Below are 24,668 nucleotides of genomic sequence, written 5' to 3'. Positions count from 1 at the left end.
TTTTATGATAAGTCCCCATCTTATTTAGGGTTTCAATATATAACTGGGAGGTGGGGGTGGCGGCACTGTAGAAGGAGGAGCCACCTCCCTGAAATGAGTTTTTGCAGGTTGGGATGTCTGGGATTGGGTTAATACTTTTAGGCAATTTTTGAAAGCTTTTGTTTACTTCATCCTCCCCAATAAGATTCACAGCAGTCACGTGTTTTGTAAAAGGTGGATTTTAACATTTGCTGCACAGTTTGCCATTTTCAACATGGAGTCCTTTTTATCAGTTCTGCACATGCGTAGTCACATTGACTTCTGTTACACTAGCGTGCGTACATGAAAGGACTAACGCATGTGCAGTTTATTTACTAAGGGAGTCCCAATCATGTAATAGTAAAGTGAATCAGAACTCTTGTTCCAATTCACCGTTTACTTGTATTTCTGCCAGCAATCTCAGACACGATTGCAAGCTGTTCTGCATATGTTTACATGGGAGTGGCTGGTAAGATTATCTGTGCATGCTCAAATCTGCTAACTCACTGGATCGTGCTTTAACAACTACATTATAGCGCAGGTGGGACCACTCAGTAAGGCACTGCACAACAGAAAAGGAAATGTTTCCAATTTACTTCCATTATCAAATTTGCTTTGTTCCCATGGCATTCTTTGTGTAAGAGATAGGTAGTTTGGTGTCTGGTGCACTACATGACACAGGAAATAGTGCAGCCATCTAGTTCTCCAGCCACATACACGCTCCCGAGTTCAGCTTCCCGCTTTTCAACTAATTATACCAAATTTGGTAATAGAAGTAAATTAGAAAATTGTATGCTTTGTTTAAAAAAAAGAAAAAAATGTTGTTTCATGTCCTTTAAAAAAAAAAAAAGTTAAATAATTTTAAAATGATGAATAATACATATTGCAATGATTTTTATTAAAGGAATAGGAACATAAAAAAAATGTGCATTTCAATATAAAATATAAGCATTTGTATTCCAACAGCACACCTTCTCAAAGAGCTGGCAGTGGTGTGTATTGCTTATGAACTGTTGACTCTCTGAGGTGTGGTATACTGGTGCAGAGGCCTTCACAGGATATGTGCATATGCCACTGAAAAAAAGCTCTTCATGATAACTTAGTTGCACAATGCAATACATGAAGTTGTCCTATGACAAAATCAGATAGTATGATAGGGACACCAGAGGCCCTTTGAGCTAGGACTTTACATTAGTCAGCAAATAAACGTCAGTAGCTTTGCTGTTTTTCAAACAGAGTACATATTAAAAAAATCACAACAAACCAGCTATAGTTTTAACTGCAACAGACTGTTCAAGGCTAAACCATTTCCTTCAGGTGCTTGAAAGCTTGGTCCGGATTAATTAATCTCTTCAAAAATTTTCAGATGTGTTGTGCAATCAGTGGCTATAAACATGGAATATTTAAATTGGTTGAAAAAGATACATTTCCTATTTTTTATAACCAACCAGCTGCATCAATCTTTGGCAAATATATTTTATTGTGTAAAATGTGCTGTTTTGTGAAAAAGCAAGCATTGGCTACTGATATAAAGGTTTAAAACTCAGCAAAACAAAAAAAAAATAATATATGCTTAAGGTTTATTTTTATATATATATATTGTGAGTATGAGTGTTATATTTTCTGTGTTTGTGCTAGCTGATCAATAAGACATTTTGTTTATGATTGTAAAATTAACTTTTTCTAATTCACTCATGATTTGTAAAACTATGTTGACAATAAAAATGATTTGCATTTCCTTAATTCAAAATAATTGCATATATCAATTGATGGATAATAAATTATAAACAAAACAAAAAAAAAATGTCTAATTCTTTAGATGGGATTAAATTGAAAACATTTTTTATACATGGTAATAAAAAAAAAATTGCAAGTTAGTATTTTCTATATAAATCAATCAAAATGTTTACAGCCAGACAATCCGAATAGTGATATTCACGCATGCGCTAAAATATTGTGCATATTCAACTTGTTCCTCATACGACTACTCATCACTATGATGAATGTGCAATCCCTTTTGAATATTCTAGCCCGTTAGGGAGGCCTAGAGTTAAAAAAAACCTTGCATTAAAGTGTCAGAACTGCAATTTAAAGGGACACTGAACCCACATTTTTTCTTTTGCGATTCAGATAGAGCATGCAAATTTAAGGAACTTTCTAATTTACTCCTATTATCAAATTTTCTTTGTTCTCTTGCTTTCTTTATTTGAAAAAGGCATCTAAGCTATTTTTTGGTTCAGAACCATGGAAAGCATTTGTTTATTGGTGGGTGAATTTATCAACCAATCAGCAAGAACAACACAGTGTTTTCACCAAAAATAGGACAGCATCTAAACTTAGATTTCAAATAAAGGTACCAAGAGAATGAAGAGAATTTGATAATAGGAGTAAATTAGAAAGTTGCTTAAAACTGCATGTTCTATCTGAACCACAAAAGAAATTTTTTTGGGTTCAGTGTCCCTTTAACCCCTTAAGGACCAACGACGTACGCCATACATCCTCAGAAAAAAATACACTTAACGACCGAGGACGTATGGCATACGTCGTCGGTCTGGAAAGCAGCTGGAAGCGAGCCTGATCGCTTCTAGCTGCTTTCCGGTTATTGCAAGATGCCTCAATATCGAGGCATCCTGCAATAACCATTTTTACCCCTCCGGTGCACACTGTGGCCCTCTCTGCACCGGACATCGATGGCCGCATTCGTTGGTGGGTGGTAGCTGAAGTGGGAGGCGGGTGGGCGGCCATCGATGGGTTCTGAGGCAGAGAGGGGGGCGCGCATAGGCACGGGGAGGGAGCGGGTGGGAACCGCTACACTACTGAAAAAAAAAAAAAAAGGATTTGTAAGTGATAGAAAGGGGGAGGGAATGCCCATTAAAATAAACAAAAGGGATCTGGGAGGGGGTGGTCTTGGTGGGGGGAAGCTACACTACAGAAAAAAAAAATCTATTATATTGTAAACTGGGTACTGGCAGACAGCTGCCAGTACCCAAGATGGCTCCCAAGAAGGTAGAGGTTAGAGAGCGGTTGGGTGGAATCAGGGAGGTTGGGGGCTAAGGGGGGACCCTACACAGCAGCATATGTATATATGCTATAAAAAAAACCACAATTGAAATTCAAAGATACCTTTTATTTTAATACTGGCAGACTTTCTGCCAGTACTTAAGATGGCGGGACAATAGTGGGGTGGGGAAGGGAGCTGTTTGGGAGGGATCAGGGGGTGTGATGTGTCAGGTGGGAGACTGATCTCTACACTAAAGCTAAAATTAACCCTGCAAGCTCCCTAATTAACCCCTTCACTGCTAGCCATAATACATGTGTGATGCACAGCAGCATTTAGCGGCCTTCTAATTACCAAAAAGCAACACCAAAGCCATATATGTCTGCTATTTCTGAACAAAGGGGATCCCAGAGAAGCATTTACAACCATTTGTGCCATAATTGCACAAACTGTTTGTAAATTTCAATGAGAAACCTAAAGTTTGTGAAAAAAAAGTGGACTATTTTTTTTTTTATTTGATCGCATTTGGCGGTGAAATGGTGGCATGAAATATTCCAAAATGGGCCTAGATCAATACTTTGGGTTGTCTACTACACTAAAATTAACCATACAAGCTCCCTAATTAACCCCTGCACTGCTGGGCATAATACACGCGTGGTGTGCGTCATTTAGCGTTCTTCTAATTACCAAAAAGCAACGCCAAAGCCATATATGTCTACTATTTCTGAACAAAGGGGATCCCAGAGAAGCATTTACAACCATTTGTGCCATAATTGCACAAGATGTTTGTAAATGATTTCAGTGAGAAACCTAAAATTTGGAAACATTTAACTTTTTTTTTTTATTTAATCGCATTTGGCAGTGAAATGGTGGCATAAAATATACCAAAATGGGCCTAGATCCATACCTTTGAGTTGTCTACTACACTAAAGCTAAAATTACCCCAAAAAGCTCCCTACATGCTCCCTGATTAACCCCTTCTCTGCTGGGCATAATACACGTGTGGTGCGCAGTGGCATTTAGCGGCCTTCTAATTACCAAAAAGCAACGCCAAAGGCATATATGTCTGCTATTTCTGAACAAAGGGGATCCCAGAGAAAAAATTACAACCATTTATGCCATAATTGCACAAGATATTTGTAACGATTTTTTTTATTTGATCGCATTTGGCGGTGAAATGGTGGCATGAAATATACCAAAATGGGCCTAGATCAATACTTTGGGATGTCTTCTAAAAATATATATACATGTCAATGGATATTCAGGGATTCCTGACAGATATCAGTGTTCCAATGTAACAAACGCTAATTTTGAAAAAAAAAGTGGTTTGGAAATAGCAAAGGGCTACTTGTATTTATTGCCCTATAACTTGCAAAAAAAGCAAAGAACATGTAAACATTGCGTATTTCTAAACTCAGGACAAAATTTGAAAACTATTTAGCATGGGTGTTTTTGGTGGTTGCAGATGTGTAACAGATTTTGGGGGTCAAAGTAAGAAAAAGTTGTTTTTTTTTTCCATTTTTTCCTCATATTTTATAAAAAAAATTTATGGTAAATAAGATATAATGAAAATAATGGTATCTTGAGAAAGTCCATTTAATGGCGAGAAAAACGGTATATAATATGTGTGGGTACAGTAAATGAGTAAGAGGAAAATTACAGCTAAACACAAACACCGCAAAAATGTAAAAATAGCCTTGGTCCCAAACAGACAGAAAATGGAAAAGTGTTGTGGTCATTAAGGGGTTAAAAGGGACAGTCTAGTCCAAAATAAACTTTCATGATTCAGATAGAGAATGTAATTTTAAAAAAATTTCCAATTTACTTTTATCACCAATTTTGCTTTGTTCTCTTAGTTGAAAGCTAAATTTAGGAGGTTCATATGCTAATTTTTAAGCCCTTGAAGGCCGCCTCTTCTCTCAGGGTATTTTGAAAACATTTTCACCACTAGAGGGAGTTAGTTCATGTGTGTCATATAGATAACACTGTGCTCACGCACGTAAAGTTCCAGTGAGCTAGCTCTGATTGGCTAAAATGGATATCTGTCAAAAGAACTGAAATAAGGGGGCAGTTTGCAGAGGCTTAGATACAAGGTAATCAGAGAGGTAAAAAGTGTATTAATATAACTGTGTTGGTTATGCAAAGCTAGGGAATTGGTAATATAGGGATTATCTATCTTTTTAAACAACAATAATTCTGGTGTAGACTGTCCCTTTAAACAAATTTACTTTTATAACCAATTTTTTCTTAAGTCTCACGTCTGTAGCACTTTATGGCAGCAGTTTTGCAAGAATGTTATACATTAGCAAGAGCACTAGACGGAGGCACCTCATCCCGTCATGTAGTGCTCCAGGCATGTGCACGCTACCCATCTAAATATGTCTTCAACAGAGAATACCATGAGAACAAAGCAAATTTGATAATAGAAGTACATTGGAACCTTTAAAAAAAAACATAAATGTATTCATCCTGCCACTCCCTAGCCAGGCCAGAAAAATTCTATAACCTACTGTTTCAGTAGCCGGTTAAAAAGAATTTGCAGCATTTTGAGAAAAAGAAAATGTTACAAACAAAAAAGCAGTAGAATTACATAATTAACAAGTGCATAATAAAAAGACAATGCAATAACACTTACTCTGAATTTCAAATAAGAAGTAGACTTTTAATGACAAATTTATTTTCTTTTTCCGGCCCCCTATATCATGTGACAGACTTCAGCCAATCACAGACTAGTATACATATACCCTGTGTGCTTGTGCACGTGCTCAGTAGGATTTTGTTCCCCAGAAAGTGCGAGAATAAAAAGACTAAAATTTGATAATGGAAGACAGTTGGAAATCGTCTTAAAACTGCTGCTCTATCTAAATCATAAAAGTTTATTTTGACTTGAGTGTCCCTTTAATTGACTTGATTAGATTGAGATATCCTTTACATTTTAAAACGTTCTTATAAATAAAGACACTAACAAGGGGCGAAGGAGGGATTTGAACCATTTGGAGGCACAGAGGGTGAATAAATCACATTTAATAATATCATAGAAGTCATAGTAAAGCAGAAACATTTCACATCCCTTTAATTTTATTTATTTTTTTAAACCGGCCATGTGCAAATCTACCTTTGACTATTTTAATCATTTTTACAATCGCTGAACAATACTATATATGGGCACCTATGGTATGTTAAAAAAACAAACAAAAAAAAAAATGCTTTTTAAATGACATCTTATTTGCAGTAATATATATGTGACATTTTGGATAAAATACAAACATTGTTTCTTTATTTTCAACTTTATTCAGCATGGTTTGTTCCCAGTTAGGATTTCTAAAAAGTAAATATAAATCAGGTTTAGCACTGGGCAAAACCCGGAACATCCAGCTCAAACGTACAGCAATTTCTTTCATATCAGATGAATGGCTATCGACATACCCATGTAGCACGACAGAGACCTACCAAAACTGCCCTGCAATGTGTTGCAGGCCCCTATAGTACTAAATGGGGGTCACCAACTCTTCTGCACCAGTTACTGCATGAATATCCTATTTATAAACAGGAAGTATGCCTACTGCTAAGATTGCTTTTGTGCCAATCACACAACCAAACACCATACTAGGAGGAAAAAAAAAAATAATAAAAAAAAAAATATGGCAGCCAGCCACGAGAATGTCCACGCACCACAACTCTGGTTCCTCGGGGGCTAGGCTCTTCACTCACATCTGTGCTCCAGGGACAGCCCAGGCCTTCCGGAGCCAGTCTTTATAACTGTACTAGACTCCTCCACTGCATACTAGTTGTTAGAATACTGAAACCATTATCCCTCTAGAGAGAGGTTTTCCTGAGCATAGTACCCACACACCACTTCTGAAGCCATGCTAAAAACAGTAGCTCATGCATACCCTGTCCCCTTTCATACAATAAAGCTCATCTAGCCATGCTCAAAAGCGCTGAACATCCCGATATCACACCCATAAAGGGACCAAGCACCATATCTACCATGATAAAATAATTCAGTTTAGCAGGCTTGTGTGGATCCCTGTCCCTTTCTGAATATAAAAGTTCATTTCCACCATATTCTTGTTCTTCATTGTTGAATACTATAAGCTAGTCTTCTGCATTAAAACAAAACAGGTTTGTTTTAAAACAATTAAAAATCCTTTCCATGCACTTTAGGTAGGAATCGCCCTTGAAATAAAACTTCCTCTGTGGTGCAATGAAGCTGACATGCAGTCAAAAAGAGACATGATATAATTAAGTGGGGAGCATGAAACCCCTGTCTTCCATAGAAATACAACTTATGAACATTATTGCTGACGGTAACTTCAATAGAAGTGGCAGTCGCAGGCACGTGGCACCCCTTCTCTTGAAACACTAAGTGCGGTTTCTTCATCCCCTCCCCACCCATCCTGCACATGCACAAACACGCTTTCCCTTGAAAAGACCTGGGGTAGCCTGTGGTGATGTGCCAATCACAGTGGTCGGAGCTAGAGGGGTGGCAGGAGGGGGTCACAGTGCACAGGGTTTAAGGTCACAGTGGGCGGAGCAAAGAGGGCATCAAAGTGCAAAGTAAAGCAGATGGTTCCCTCTGCTCAGGTCCATTGGTGTGATAGGGCAGTAAGCCCCCAGCAACATCATTCCATCACATCTATCTGAGCTGTTTGAAACCTTGAGATCCATCAGGTCCCAGTGGCTGCCGGATCACGTTGTTTGGCTGTCTATTCTCTTCGAACTGATTGATTCTCGCAGGCCTGTAAAAAACAAGACATCCTTACATCTGGCACATTTATTTAGAAGACATTTTCTTTTATAAAATAACTCTAAACCACTTACCTTTCGGCTACTGGCTTGTCCTGTTCTTCCTCAGGACTGGCGCTTCCTAAAATGCGTTTCCTGGCTTCTGCATATTCAGCCTCTCTCTGCGCAAGAGACTTCACAGGGGCAGCGGGCTTGTTGCTGGTATGAGCATTACTTGATAAGCCGTTGGTAGTCGGCCTTTTCAGAATTCGTATCTGAGGAGGAGGACCAGCTGGAAGGGAGTCGTCCTGGATAACCACTGGTGCTTTAGCGGGAGACTTTGATTTCCTGAAAAGACAGGAGTTCTTAATTACATGCCATACGGGAAGACTACCAGTGCCCTAGAATCACATTTATTTATTTATCCAGGGATTAAAAATAATTGAAAAACATTTCTTCCATAAATCAGATGGAGAATACACTTTATAGAAAAAAGTTTCCAATTACATTCTATTTTTAAAGGTACTTTGTATTCTTGGTATCATTTGTTGAAAAGCAAACAGGCTCAGCTTTTACCAATGTTATACACTGTTACAGCACTGCTGCCATCTAGTGTTCATGAGTATTCTTACAAGACTTGCCAAATAACTTGCTACCCACCTTAGATTATACTCTTCAATAAAGGATACAATGAGAACAAAGTAAGATTGATAATAGAAATCAATTAGAAACTTTTTGAAAAACCGTATAATCTGTCTGAATCCTGAAATACATTTTTTGAGTTTCAGGTACCTTTAATCTGAAACCTAAACATAGCTGTAAGCAGAATAATTTCTAAATTTTCAGTACTATAACAGACATGAAATCCAATTTTTTCTTTTGTGATTTAGGTAGAACATACAATTTTAAACAACTTTCCAATTGATTTCTGATGTCAAATTTGTTTCATTCCCTTGGTATCCTATGTTGAAGGAGCAGTAACACTATTGGGAGCTAGCTGAACACAACTAGGTGAGTCAATGTCAAGAGGCCAGTGTGTGTACCAGCCAATCAACAGCTAGCTCCCAGTAGTGCATTGTTGACCTATGTAAGCTTTTCAACTATACTAAGCAAATTAGATAATAGAAGTAAATTGGAAAGTTGTTTAAAATTGTATTCTTTCTGAATCATGAAAGTTTAAATTTTGATTGTACTGTCCCTTTAACACATATCTTGGCAAGAATCATATATGCTCTTGTAGGAGACTCTAGAGGTGCCACCTACAGGTTATAAAAAGACTTACCTCTCTTGCTGAGTAATCTTTAGTTTCTTTTCTAACCGTCTGTCTATTTCCTGAAAAGCAAACAACAACCATCTGAGAAGCGAATTTATACCAGAGGTGAAGTCTGAACATTAAATGAGATCTTAAAAAGGGGCATTAAACTCTTGATATTCTTCTTTTCATGATTCAGATAGAACATACAACTTTAAACAACCTTTCAAATTACCGTTATCAAATTTGCTTCATTCTCTTGGAATCCTTTGTTGAATGAGAAGCAATGCACTGCTGGGAGCTATCTGAACACATCAGCCAATAACAAGAGGTACATGTGTGTAGCCACCAATAAGTCATAGCATTGCTGGTAATGAGCATATGTACATATGCTTTCAAACAAAGGATATCAAGAAAACAAAGCAAATTTGATAATAGAAGTACATTGGAAAGTTGCTTAAAACTGCATGCTCTGAATCATTTAAGTTTCATTTTGACTTTACTGTCTCTAATATGTAATGAAATGATAAATGGTAATCTTAGTTAGAAACTAGTCGTATAATCTAACAAGTCACGTTTTCCTTGGCTCCAAAGATTTAACTATTGTTTAATAAAAAATAAAAAAAAATGTGCACATAGAATATTTTAAAAGGTGTTATAGTAATATGAAATCCCTGATCTTATCTATAAATTAACCCTTTCGTGACCGGGTTATAAAGTCTACATCAGAACAACGTTCAGATGTAGACAAATTGAAATCACGATTGCGCAATTTCAATTATGGAATCAGGTATGGGGGGGAGTCTCTATGATGCTAGGAACGCCCTTCAGACCACGATCAAATCCTGCAAGCACAGTTGGCTTTAGGATAGCCGTTGGCTATGACGTTGTATTCCGTCATAACGGCTTTAAAGCCCAGCGCCATTGTGACAGAATACAACGGCGGGAAAAGGTTAAAGGGAACCTACTTCTTGTTGCCTTGCAATATATTAGGGACACTTAACATGCCAAGCACCTCCCTCTAATTATGGGTGCCGCCATTTTGGAACCTAGGTTATGCTGCAGGTATCTGAGGGAGAGTTACTGCACATGTGCAAACAAGTCAGCAGTGGAATGTAGTGAAGGATGGATTTGATTTAAGAGGCACCCATGACTAGAGGTTGCAGGGAATAAACGCAACACATTGCTTATAAAATGTATTAATGCCCCGTTCACATACCAGTTAAGTGTGAACATTTTCATTTGAAATTAAAACCTAGATTTCTGCATCCCTCCCAACTGCATGTGTCAGTGGCTCCCAGACTTGTAGTGCCCAGTCTTACCCGATAACCTCTACTGAGGCCACTTTGGGATAGAAATGAAGCAGGGGTTAGACTTGTGAAGTCTGTAGTGTGCACTTCTAGTTTTCAGAATTAGAAAAACAAAATTTCACTTAAAGGGACACTGAACCCAATTTTTTTCTTTTGCGATTCAGATAGAGCATGCAATTTTAAGGAACTTTCTAATTTACTCCTATTATACATTTTTCTTTGTTCTCTTTCTATCTTTATTTGAAAAAGGCATCTAAGCTATTCTTTGGTTCATACACTGGACAGCACATGTTTATTAAGTTTACATTCTTGCTTTTAGGAGTAAATTAGAAAGTGCTTAAAATTGCACTCTCTACCTGATTCATGAAAGCCGAATTTTAACTAGACTATTCCTTTAAAGGGACACTGTACCCAAAAAATTTCTTCCGCGATTCAGATAAAGCAGCAGTTTTAAGCAACTTTCTAATTTACTCCTATTATCACATTTTCTTCATTCTCTTGGTATCTTTATTTGAAATGCAAGAATGTAAGTTTAGATGCCGGCCCATTTTTGGTGAACAACCTGGGTTGTCCTTGCTGATTGGTGGATAAATGCATCCACCAATAAAAAAGTGCTGTCCAGAGTCCTGAAACCAAAAAAAAGCTTAGATGCCTTCTTTTTCAAATAATGATAGCAAGAGAACGAAGAAAAATTGATAATAGGAGTAAATTAGAAAGTTGCTTAAAATTGCATGCTCTTTCTGAATTACAAAAGAAAAAAATTGGGTACAGTGTCCCTTTAAGCGATCCAAAGTACAAAATTGCATAATTGAAGATAAATTGATTTAATTATAATGTGTGCAACATCACTAAAATCAGCAGGTGATATACCTGTTAAACAGGCCCGAGAACAACACTGGCTTTTAATGTCATAATGAGTTTAATTACAAAGACACCAAATGGGAGTGGGGTACAGAAATTTGTTTTCTGGTTAATATCTCCACTACATAATATAATCTCACTGTCCCATAATGTCACTGTTCTGCTCTGTCCCATATGAGGACTTGGATAGTCAGCTACATAATCCCCAGGATTGAATTCTGTGATTTAATGTCTGGCTGAAGCTCAGCAATCAGAAATATTAGCATTTCATTCCTCTGTGGTGCTGCCAAATAAAATGCTGTGTATTTTTAACTGCATCCATAGAGCCAGTGTGTACGGCTGTAATATTAAAGTAATGCATAGGGGGGTAGGAATGCTGAAGGAACCAACATCCCTTAAAAAAGGGACATAACACCCAATTTATTTTCTTTCATGATTCAAACGTACAAATTTAAACTACTTTCAAATTTAGTTTTATTATCAAATTAGCTTCATTCTATTGGCATCCTTTGATAAAGAAAGGTGCAGCAATTCACTTCTGGGAGCCAGCTGAACTCATTAGGTGAGACAAGGACAAGATGCATTTGTGTGTAGCCAATCAGCTTGCTCCCAGTAGTGCACTGCTGCTCCACAAAGGATACCAAGAGAATTAAGCAAATTAGAAAGTTGTTAAAAATTGCTGTATCTGAATCATTAAAAGGGAAAGTCAACTGTAAAAAAGTTTTTGCCTTAATGTGTTTCCTATGACTTCTTATACCAGGTGCAGTGTGTAAAAAGTATGAGAAATTGCTTATTTATGTTTATTTTTGTATATTAAAATAGCTGGTTTAAAATGGGTTGTTAATACTGAAGATAGAGTGAATCTCACACTAACAGTGTGTACATAAATAGCACTTAAAGTATTATCACCACTGGAATATTGGTAATATGTAAAATCCTTGGTAACAAGATGGAATTAAAAAATCTCTTTATAGTTTATTGAAAACAATAATTAAAAACACAAAGTAGTGATTTACTGTATACTGGTAGGTTTGGGATTACTAATGCCATTAATATTAAATGGGAGAAGTTTGAATAGCACTATGGCATAGTAATACGTTTCAGCCACCAAAGGGTTAAGTTTTAGGCAATAATACCAGTGCTGGAGATAATATAAAGAGAAATATACCAATTAGTCTAGGATTGCTAGTGTCATTCATATTGAATGGTATACGTCCCAATTTTACTATGGCATGGGATTAAGTATTAGCCACCACAGGGTTAAGTCTCCGGTAACAATACCAGCGCTGGGAATAATATATTGAAAAACTGAGGATGCTGCAAATGGTAACAATTAAACAAAGAGTGGTAAAGGGTATAAATAAGTAACAGTGTATCACTCCCCATTAAACAAATTCACTGATATCAATGTGGCAACAGTTCAGAGAGAAATATAAACTGTATTAAATTGTATTTGTATTCAATATCGATTGATAGTATGGCAATAGTAAGCATACTGCTAAAGGGGGTATCAGAAAACCACTCAAGTTGATAATAGCAAGCAAATTGCTCGATTAACAATCCAAAATTAACTTAAAATAAGTGCGTGGCTCAAAGCCAAGGCGGGAACGATATAACGCCAGCATCTCTAACTGACTTGCAGGTAGCCCTATATTGCAGCATAAAGCATTACTTATTTGGCTGAAAATTGTCAGTTATTAAAGTTCAGAATCCCACTACTTGGCTCTTTAAAAATAAATAAAAGGGAACACCCATGATTCCCACTCCCCCTGGAGTATACCCTTTACCACTCTTAGTTTGTTACCATTTGCAGCATCCTCGGTTTCTCAATATATTATTCCCCGCACTGGTATTGTTACCGGAGACTTAACCCTGTGGAGACTGATATTGCGACGCCAAGCCAGATTTCCCGCAATGCTATTGGCTAAGAGGTGGAAACGTCACCTTTATGCCAGATAGCGTTCTACAGGTGGGCTGCCTTAGCATTTCAGTGTGGCGATCGCTTGGAACAAATAAATGAGCTTTTATACTTCATGAATGAAAGTCCTTTATTTGTTCAAATGTTAAATCCTAGCGTTTCACAAAAGCTAGGATTTACCATCACTTTAAGTAAAAACAAAAAAACACACACCACTCAGTATATTTACACACACAACTGGCAAAATCAGCTACTTCAAATTCCCGAATAAAAGGTAAAAGGAGATATTTGTAAACAATTTAATACATTCCAGCAGGTAAAATTGATCATTGGGAAAAAATTAAAGGGAAGAAAAAAATTAGGGAACGCTGTCCCTTTAAAGTAGCTTTTTCTTCTTTTTACTACACTTTGGGATTAAGCAACCAGTAACCTTTAGCTGGAGAGTTAAGTGAAGTAAATGCAAAATAAAAAAAATTATCAAAGTGCAGCCTAAATTAGCAGGTTAATAGTTATCTAGAATCTATTAACAATCATGTGATTAACAGAAAACTGATGCCAGGGATTCCAAAACTCTAGTAATCGCGGCTTCTAGATTTTCCCTTTCACAGATATATTGTCTTAGATTTCAACATAAACAAAAATAATTGTTAGAGGGAATGTGCGGGCATGTTCCTTTAGAGTTGGGGCGACAGTTTGATTTCCCTTGAAATATTAAAAACTGTAGGGGAACAAGTTTTAGAAGCAATTATTTATAGCATGAAACTTTGTACCAGTCAATGATCACTCAGACTAACTAGCAAAGAGTCTAATCTAAGATGTCTAGAAATATAAACCCCTGCTGCAGAAGGCTCTATTTATAGTGATAGAGCTGACTCGTAATACATGATTACTAAGAGCTCCTAGAAACTCATAAGTGAATGATTGTAGAATAAAAAAGAAAATTGTGAATATCTCAGTATATAACAGTGCACTTTTAAAAATTTTACCCAATTTTCCTGTAATTAAATTCAACTCACACTAACTTTGTGTTTGTTCCCACTTTTCCTGGGCAGACTAAAATGCAAACGCCAAAAGCCTGACTATTCGACAGTGATTGCTTGATCAGTGCAGCAACTTATTTACATATATTTCTACCAAGCCACAGCAAAAACATTTTTTTGTATGCAATGCTTTGGCTGTGCTGTCTAACTACTGATACATACTAAGCATCTTTAAGAAATGATTTTGTCACTTGAATAACTCAGCAACCAGTTAGCTGTAAAGCTATGCACTGGCTCTTGCTAGCACCTATGAGGATGAAAATATTGGCACCTCAAAAACCACTGTCCCAAATGACAACCGCTCTCCCACTACTTACATCAAATTGCCCATGAGGGCAGAGAATAGTCACCGACTCTCTGCTACTACTTACAACAAATTGCCCATGAGCGCAGAGAAGAGTCACCAACTCTTCTACTACTACTTACAACAAATTGCCCATGAGCGCAGAGAAGAGTCACCAACTCTCTGCTACTACTACTTACAACAAATTGCCCATGAGAGCAGAGAAGAGTCACCAACTCTCTTCTACTACTACTTACAACAAATTGCCCATGAGAGCAGAGAATAGTCACCAACTCTCTTCTACTACTACTTACAACAAATTGCCCATGAGAGCAGAGAAGAGTCACCAACTCTCTTCTACTACTACTTACAACAAATTGCCCATGAGAGCAGAGAATAGTCACCAACTCTCTTCTACTACTACTTACAACAAATTGCCCATGAGCACAGAGAAGATTCACCAACTCTCTGCTACTACTACTTACAACAAATTGCCCATGAGAGCAGAGAAGAGTCACCAACTCTCTTCTACTACTACTTACAACAAATTGCCCATGAGGGCAAAGAAGAGTCACCAACTCTCTGCTACTACTACTTACAACAAATTGCCCATGAGAGCAGAGAAGAGTCACCAACTCTCTGCTACTACTACTTACAACAAATTGCCCATGAGAGCAGAGAATAGTCACCAACTCTCTTCTACTACTACTTACAACAAATTGCCCATGAGAGCAGAGAAGAGTCACCAACTCTCTTCTACTACTACTTACAACAAATTGCCCATGAGGGCAAAGAAGAGTCACCAACTCTCTGCTACTACTTACAACAAATTGCCCATGAGAGCAGAGAAGAGTCACCAACTCTCTGCTACTACTTACAACAAATTGCCCATGAGAGCAGAGAAGAGTCACCAACTCTCTGCTACTACTTACAACAAATTGCCCATGAGAGCAGAGAAGAGTCACCAACTCTCTGCTACTACTTACAACAAATTGCCCATGAGAGCAGAGAATAGTCACCAACTCTCTGCTACTACTTACAACAAATTGCCCATGAGAGCAGAGAAGAGTCACCAACTCTCTGCTACTACTTACAACAAATTGCCCATGAGAGCAGAGAAGAGTCACCAACTCTCTGCTACTACTTACAACAAATTGCCCATGAGAGCAGAGAAGAGTCACCAACTCTCTGCTACTACTTACAACAAATTGCCCATGAGAGCAGAGAAGAGTCACCAACTCTCTGCTACTACTTACAACAAATTGCCCATGAGAGCAGAGAAGAGTCACCAACTCTCTGCTACTACTTACAACAAATTGCCCATGAGAGCAGAGAAGAGTCACCAACTCTCTGCTACTACTTACAACAAATTGCCCATGAGAGCAGAGAATAGTCACCAACTCTCTGCTACTACTTACAACAAATTGCCCATGAGAGCAGAGAAGAGTCACCAACTCTCTGCTACTACTTACAACAAATTGCCCATGAGAGCAGAGAATAGTCACCAACTCTCTGCTACTACTTACAACAAATTGCCCATGAGAGCAGAGAATAGTCACCAACTCTCTGCTACTACTTACAACAAATTGCCCATGAGAGCAGAGAAGAGTCACCAACTCTCTGCTACTACTTACAACAAATTGCCCATGAGAGCAGAGAAGAGTCACCAACTCTCTGCTACTACTTACAACAAATTGCCCATGAGAGCAGAGAATAGTCACCAACTCTCTGCTACTACTTACAACAAATTGCCCATGAGAGCAGAGAAGAGTCACCAACTCTCTGCTACTACTTACAACAAATTGCCCATGAGAGCAGAGAATAGTCACCAACTCTCTGCTACTACTTACAACAAATTGCCCATGAGAGCAGAGAAGAGTCACCAACTCTCTGCTACTACTTACAACAAATTGCCCATGAGAGCAGAGAATAGTCACCAACTCTCTGCTACTACTTACAAATTACCCACAATGGGAGATTCAGAATTAGACTCACTATTCAACAATGAGGTGCCTATCTGACCACCTTGAACACGAAACCAAGTCGACCTAGCATGCCAAGCACCAGACAAGCTATCACATGAAGCTACCTGGAGTACCAGGCTCCAACCCATGTGAATATTTACTCCCATCCCGGGCATTACTACCCTATGTACCTGCGGCTCCAGGCCCCACATCGTGCTCCACTATGCCAGCGCCATGCTCAGGGTCACTACCTTTAAGAGGCTTGGCATAGCGTGACCGGAATAAGAAAGAGACTTCACGAGTACCCCCCTGCCTGCCCTTAAATACAACGGACTCACCCCACTATCGGCCGCCTCCTCCCAACTCTCCGCGACCTCATCCTCTTCCATCTTCCGCTGCCGCCACCGCAACCGGAAACCAGGCCCAGCGCCGGCCTATTCCGCGCTTGCGCAAGCCAGGGGCGCGCACGCTATCGCCGTGACAGCTGCGCTGCATAGAAGCAACGGAAGTCAAACAAGGTAGCATATCCGGTATTAACCGGAAGTTTACAGTCGCCATGTTAGTACTCCCAAATTGTTTCTTTGGTTTTATGTGTCATAGATGTAATACAACCAAAAATATTAGTAAAATCTGTTTTAGGGACTGAATTGCCAATGGGATCTAATTTTTCATCCCATCACATCCCATGTTGTCATCACAATGTTTGGACCCTTAACGGGATAGTATAGTCAAAATTAAACTTTCATGATTCAGATAGAGCATGTAATTTTTAGCAACTTTCTAATGTACTCCTATGATCAATTTTGCTTTATTCTCTTGGTATCTTTATTTTAAATAGCAGGAAGATAAGCTTAGGAGCAGGCCCATTTTTGGTTCAGTGCCTGGGTAGCTTTTGCTGATTTGTGTCTAAATATAGCCACCAATCAGCAAGCGCTACCCAGGTTCTGAACCAAAAATTAGCCGGTGTTCTGGGAAAACTGCGAACTTGTGAAATTAGCGAACTATGTCACTTCCTGTGACTTAGCATCAGATGTTTCTCAAAGTCTGACCATACTGCGCATGCGTGCCTGCATAATTACATACTTGGCCCCAGGAATTTCACGGATCTCAAAACTGTAGCAGTGATGTATGCGGCCAGGTATGTAATGATCCTGGCACGCATGTGCAATATGGTCAAACTTTGTGAAACAGCTGATCCCACGTCACAGGAAGTGACGTAGTTAGCTAATTTCACAAGTCCGCCATTTTCCCAGAACACCGGCTCCTAAGCTTACCTTCTTGCTTTTTGAAATAAAGATACAAAGAGAACGAAGAAAATTTGATAATAGGAGTAAATTAGAAAGTTGCTTAATATTGCATGCTCTGTCTGAATCATCAAAGTTTAAATTTGACTAGACTATCCCTTTAATTCAATTTTTTTCACAGTTACAAAAAGGTTTGTGTTTTGGAATAGTTTGGAATTTGGAATATTTACATTTTTAAAATGGGACAGTTTGGAGAGAGTCTAGAACTAAGAGTAAACCAACAAAATAACACTTTTAACTTTACATCCCATTAAATTCTACGGGCATTCCATTTTGTCATTCACCCTTGTCATTCTTTTTAGTATATCCCCAATATCTTATGTCATTTAGACAATACAGGTGGCCCTCGTTTTACAACGGTTCAATTTACACCGTTTCAGAATAACAACCTTTTTTTCCAGTCATGTGACTGCTATTGAAAAGCATTGAGAAGCAGTGCATTTATTAAAATAGCCAGTAGGTGGAGCTGTCCGCTTGTGTTGCAGCAAAGCCAAGCAAGCTGAAATTAATCAGTTTAACCAGAGCTGAGCTATCGAGCAGATTTCAATGGAACAAGATCTTCCTGTCTATAAATCAGTCCAGATTGGAATGCATAGAAAGAACTCTTTGCAGAAAAATGCAAGTGAAGTCTGTGTTGTGTGATTATTTTATTAGGTTTATAATGCTGTTTAGCAAATGTTTTTGTTAATTTAACTTAGTTTAATTATATATTCTGTATTGTGTGATTATTTTATTAGGTTTATAATGCTGTTTAGCATTTAAAGTCTTCATTTGAAAGCTTTAAACATAATGTATTAGGTGTTACTTATGACAATTTTGAGAGGAGCCTGGAACCTAACTCCCTCACTTCCCATTGACTTACATTATAAATTGGGTTTCAATTTACAACGGTTTTGATTTACAACCATTCCTTCTGGAACTTAACCCCGGCGTAAACTGAGGGCTACCTGTATTTACATGTCATAATACAGCTTACAGATGTAACCAACCTAAATGTAGTTTTATATAATTTTTAATACTTTTGTATACAAATACAGAAAGATAGTACAGTACTGTAATCGGAAAGGTAATATTTGTTGTCAAATAAATATTGACTATTATTTGCATTTTAGAACACAAAAAACAAACAAAGACACAAGCAGAGAAGATTGTGACTTACAGGTGGGGAAAATTGTATTCTTTTATATGTTTAAGTTTGGATTTTGGAATTCTAGATTTGGGGATTTGAAACCTGTAATGTGTTACTAAAATAGCATTTTGCTATATTTTTTTATATCAGAAATGTTGCAAAATCATACATATTTAATAAAAACACATCATTTCATCTTCACCTTCTGATTCATGTCCTTTCATTGTAATTTTTAAAGGGACAGTAAACACCATCATTTTTGTTGTTTTAAAAGGTAAATAATCCCTTTATTACCCATTCCCCAGTTTTGCATAATCAACACAGTTATATTAATATACTTGTTACCTCTGTGATTACCTTGTATCTATGCCTCTGTAAACTGCCTCCTTATTTAAGTTCTTTTGACAGACTTGCATTTTTAACCAATCGGTGCTGACTCCTAGGAGCTTCACGTGCCTGAGCTCAATGTTATCTATATGAAACACATGAACTAACGCCCTCTAGTGGTAAAAAAACTGTCAAAATGCTTTCAGATTAGAGGCAGTCTAGGTCTAAGAAATTAGCACATGAACCTCCTAGATTTAGCTTTCAACTAAGAATACCAAGAGAACAAAGCAAAATTGGTAATAAAAGTAAATTGGAAAGTTGTTTAAAATTACATGCCCTATTAAAATCATGAAAGCAACCATGGTGTGCATGTCTTTAGCGAGCTTTATGGAAGCAGTTTTACAAGAATCTTTGAGAAATGTTAGACATTGTGCCCACACTGCTGCCATCTGGTGATCAAAAGTATAGAATGTTAAAAAGTATTCTCGTAAAACTGGAGCCATATAGTGCTCTGTGCACGTGCACCTCTGTATGCTCCTCAACAAAGAATACAGAGATAACAAAGTCAATTTGATAATAGAAATAAAATGGAAAGTTGTTTTTTTTTATTGTATGCTCTATCTGATTGTTTGCAATGACCAATCTATCTACCGCTCCACTTGTAATCTAGCCCTTAATTTGAGATACAAGCAATATGCCACTATCTCAAGCATGCACAGCTTGAGATAACCTGCACATCCATCTTCTCAACCATCTTCCAAACAAGTGCACGTGCACATTTACAAAGTAAAGAAAACCTGGGCAATTCTAATCAACTTGATTATCAATTGTGTCACAGACTATTCAGGGCACATGCCTGATCCTAATATGCATTCAGCATACCTATGCGTGGGTTGATAACTGGCTGCCAAGATGAACTGAATCAAGGTTGTGTAAAAATGTACTATTCAGACATAGATTTCTGCAAAGCAGCATTAGTTTGCTAAATTATGTATTTTTAAATAAGCTTGGAACAGTACATATTAGGCATGAGAGTTCACATTTTCCTGGGATATAGGGTTGCCACCCAGCTGGTATTTTACCGAATAGGCCGGTATTTTTAAGGTTCATGTCAATTTAGAAAATAAAGAATAAATATTGAAATAAAGCCTCTGTCAAAATGAAACTTCTTCTGAGTGTGATGAATACAAGTTATAAAACAGATGAGCATTAAAAATCAGTCCTATCAGCTTTAGTTTTTGAGTTATGCTGTTTAATTATTTATGCAAATTTATGTTAATTAGCATGGCCGGTATTTTCTTCCAAGAAAGGTGGCAACCCTACTGGGATGGGGGCAAAAATAAAGTACTGGAAATAAATACAGGTATCAATACAAGACACAGATGGTCCGAGAAAGTTTAAGGCAAGTGGATAAAACTGCAACTTTACTTTAAAGAGACAGTATACACTAATTTTCTTATAACTGCATGTAATAGACACTACTATAAAGAATAATATGCACAGATACTGATCTAAAAATCCAGTGTAAAACCTTTAAAACTTACTTAGAAGCTCTCATTTTAGCTCTGTTGATGAGGTTAGACTGGAACACCCAGTAAATGGGGCTAGAAAAGCAGGAAGAGCAGACCCCCCCTGCATATGAAAAGACAGATTACACAAACAGGAGCAGCAGGAATCTGTAGACGTCAGTCTACATCTGGTAATTTGGGGCTTGGTTAGGAGTCTGAAAATCTGCACAATTTTATTAAAAAAATAAGTAAAACTATACATTTTTACAAAAACACCCCAGATGGGCTATATAAATAGATCATCTACAAAACATGTATGCAAAGAAAAATCTAGTGTACAATGTCCCTTTAATAAGGACAAATACAACTTGTGGAGGGAAAGTGTACCCGTCTCTCTTGTTGACATGAACTAGAAATTCTGTTTGGTTGAAAAGTTATAATAGTTTTGTTTTGGTAATTTAAAGGACCAGTAAACACAGCAGATTTGCATAATCAACAAATGCAAGATAACAAGACAATACATTAGCATTTACTCTGAATTTCAAATGAGTAGTAGATTCTTTTCTAACACATTTCAAAGTTATGTATATTTCCACTCCCCCTGTACCATGTGATAGCAATCAGCCAATCACAAATGCATATACGTATAGTCTGAGTTCTTGCACATGCTCAGTAGGAGCTGGTGACTAAAAAAAAGTGAAAATATAAAAGACTGTGAACATTTTTTTTAATGGAAGTAAATTGGAAAGTTGTTTAAAATGACAAGCTGTATCTGAATCATGAAAATTTAATAAAACCTGGGTGTCCCTTTAAAGGGACAGTGTACACCTTAATCATCTTAAACTCTTACCTTAGATTAAGCTGCAAATAGCTTCCTGCACCCTTTCTATATCATGCAGCAGTAACAATACAAAAAATATTTTAAAATTAATATTGTTTCTGGCCACTTTGAAATGGCTGCCAAACTCCGCCCACTAATGACATCTCGATCTGGGCTGCATATGGCATCCAATCACAAAAGGCTCACTAGGTGGATTAAACAGACTGTCAATGCTAATTATCAGAGTGCCTAGATTTAGCCCAAATTGTGATGTCATCAGTGGGCAGAGCTTGGCAACCATTTCAAAGTGGCAGAAACAATATTCATTCAATAATTAATACATGTTTTACCGTTTTTGCTGCATGGTATAGATAGGATGCAGGAAGCTATTTGCAACTTTATCTAAGGTAAGACTTCAAGCAGACTAAGGTGTAGACTGTCCTTTTAAAGGGATATGAAACCCGCCTTTTGTCTTTCATGATTCAGGTAGAGTATGCCATTTTACGCAACATTCTAATTTACTCCTATTATCAATTTTGTTTTCGTTCTCTTGGCATTTTTATTTGAAAAATCAGGAATGTAAGTTTAGGAGCCGGCCCATTTTTTGTTCAGCACCTGGGTAGAGCTTGCTGATTGGTGGTTACATTTAGAAGTGTGTAGAAAACCACCTTTAAAATAACAGTGGAGGGCCCTCTAGTGGGGCTCTAACAAAATTAAGGGATAACTGAGTTGAAATCTGGAGTTTGCCAGGGGTACTGTTGTTACTTTGTTGCAATTGGAGGGGCGGAGAGTGTGCTTACCTTTATAGGTCCAAGTTGCAGTGGTCTCAGCCTCTTTTCCTGCTTCCAGACTTCGAGAGGATTTTCCCGCCCGCCCGTCCCCGTGGAAGCAGAAGTTGGCGGCAAGGAGCTGAAGGTGGCATAGTGGTAGGGTTTCGCCCCTGGCTCGAGTAGGTTTAGTTGAATCAGCTCGAGTAGGTTTAGTTGAATCAGCTCTAAAAGCCCAGGTTTTAATTTAGACCTCCACCCTTAACCAGCGGGTTGTATGACAAGTTGGTTGGGGTCGCTCTCCTGGGTTGGTGGTGGTGCCCTAGCTGGCGGTCGGTCATAGCCCTGAAACGAGCAGTCCGAATGATGAGTGACGGCCTTGGGGAACCCGGGGAGGGGTGATGCCCGCTAGGTGCTGGCCTATGGGTTCCCCTCCTCGAAGTATGGCCGAAGAGCTCAAAAAATTTACATCCATTCTATGCTAAGAAGCATCAGCAATCCGTGCTACACTGTAGGTACCGTATGGGGCTTTGACCGGCTGTTGGTAGGGGATAGTTAGATAGGGATATGTGCCGCCAAGGGTTTAATAACTTTTACAAAGTTCAAGTTAAAGAGTTGCCTAGGAAACTATCTAATAGTTTCGATAAAGTTTACGTTTTAATAAACGCGACCGTGACCGGTCTTTTCCCAATTCAGTTGTTGTGTCTTTATTATTGGGGGGTAAGGTAAAACAGAAGGACGTAATAGGAGGTTTATCCCTTATGTTCATTCTAAGCACAAAAGCCATTTCTACAACCTCCTGGTTTACTACATTTTAATGTTGCATGTTAGTGTGCTTACTCCCTTTAACTGTGTTCTTATTTTATTTTTTTTTTATTTTTTTTATAGTTTCATAAAATCAGTGGCACCTCATTTCAGGCTTTTGCAACTGTTCAAACAAATGCAAATATCAAGACAGGCAATGCATTATTTTTTTATATATATTTTTTTTTATTTAGGACAAATAGATAAGTGTATATGCAAATATAAGTACAAGCATGGCATCAAATATTCACATCATATCTTATAATCTGAGCTATACATACAAGATTACAGTCTTCATTATTTTCTCCCCTTCACTTATCAACGTCGGTCAGTCTTGGACCATAAATAGTATATAAAACACAGCACTATGCGAAAATAGCATTCTATCAATATTAACAACTATAAACATTAGTAATATGATGGCAATCTTGCAGGGGTTTGGCGGCCATCATGGTGTATACCTTTTAATAAATGTTAAAGGAAATTTTGCCCTACACAGATATATGGTTGTGAAAGAAATATCATTGCTCCTTGTGTTATGCTAATGTGGCCATCTAGTGGCCAATAAGTGATCCAATCAGATTAATATATAAACTAGAAAAAAAATTCAATTAAATATATAAAAAGGTTAATTGCTAGATTACAAGTGAGGCGCAAACGGTTTTGCGCAAGCGATATCGTCTTTTCACGAGCCTTTTTCATTGTGCCAATTGTACAAGTTGAGCAAAATAATCGCGATTGCAGTCGCCATTTATGCTTCAATCCTTACCACAATCTTAGAGCTGTGTTTAACTGTTTTCAGAAACAAAAAAGTTGCACAAAACACTTCAAAAATACATTACCAAGTATAGCTACACTTATATTAACACTAATAAAAATTATTTTAAGATAGGAGATCTCGGGTGTTAGAAAATAAAAGTCAGTCAAATGGCTTTAACATTGAGAAACATACATATACATTGCTAAAGATGTTTATGTATATATATATATGTCTACATATGTGTACATATATATTAATGTATTTATATGTGTATATATATATATTTACAGTCATATATACACATATAAAAACATTAATATATATGTACACAGGGGTTTTCACAAGCACCACTTGTAATCTAGTTCTAAGTGCAGTAATATAATAGGGATAGTATCCTAGTTAGCAAGTGATGGAGTGAAGGGATATGTTATTTAGTCATAGGCAAATCTGATGACCATTAAATAAGTGAACTCCTTAACAAAAAGGTATATAATGGCGTGTAAGGTATTTGTCAATACCCAGTTCTCACATACAGCTTTGGCCGCAAGCTGCAATGTGGGAACATATTTGGTATTAAGACTTAAAAGTCATTTTTGGGGTAGGGCGGCATACAGTATATAGTAAAGAGTTAAAATAAATAAATATAAGTAGTGCCCAAGTGATTAAGTTATTTCCAGGAAAAGTTTTTGAATTCAAGCTTGTTTTAGAGTCTACTATGTTGATAAAAAATATATCTCAATAAATTGTTATATCCCTGAAGCCTAATAAACCAACATCTCCATAGCATTCTAAAGAGGTTAAATAATTTAATATTGCTGGAAGTAAGTATAGCATATTAATTAGTAGAGCAAACAGAATACTATTTTAGTCTGCATTT

At 37.5% G+C, this 24,668-nt stretch overlaps 1 protein-coding gene across 1 annotated transcript; it reads right to left on the bottom strand.

The window, feature by feature from the left end:
• Positions 1-6,076: 6,076 nt before the first annotated feature.
• On the bottom strand, positions 6,077-16,825 carry SZRD1 (SUZ RNA binding domain containing 1). The gene is made up of 4 exons (XM_053690259.1): positions 16,711-16,825; positions 9,027-9,076; positions 7,841-8,092; positions 6,077-7,758 (listed from the first exon to the last, which is right to left on the bottom strand). Exons 1-4 carry the CDS (start codon positions 16,759-16,761, stop codon positions 7,656-7,658), a joined length of 456 nt encoding a protein of 151 aa, XP_053546234.1. The 5' UTR covers positions 16,762-16,825; the 3' UTR covers positions 6,077-7,655.
• Between the last annotated feature and the right edge of the window lie 7,843 nt (positions 16,826-24,668).

The sequence above is a fragment of the Bombina bombina genome, chromosome 8 (genome assembly GCF_027579735.1).
Source record: "Bombina bombina isolate aBomBom1 chromosome 8, aBomBom1.pri, whole genome shotgun sequence".
In the NCBI taxonomy this organism is placed as follows: Eukaryota; Metazoa; Chordata; class Amphibia; order Anura; family Bombinatoridae; genus Bombina; species Bombina bombina.
The sequence above is the reverse complement of the archived record's forward strand: the minus strand, read 5'-3'. Positions and strand labels throughout refer to the sequence as shown.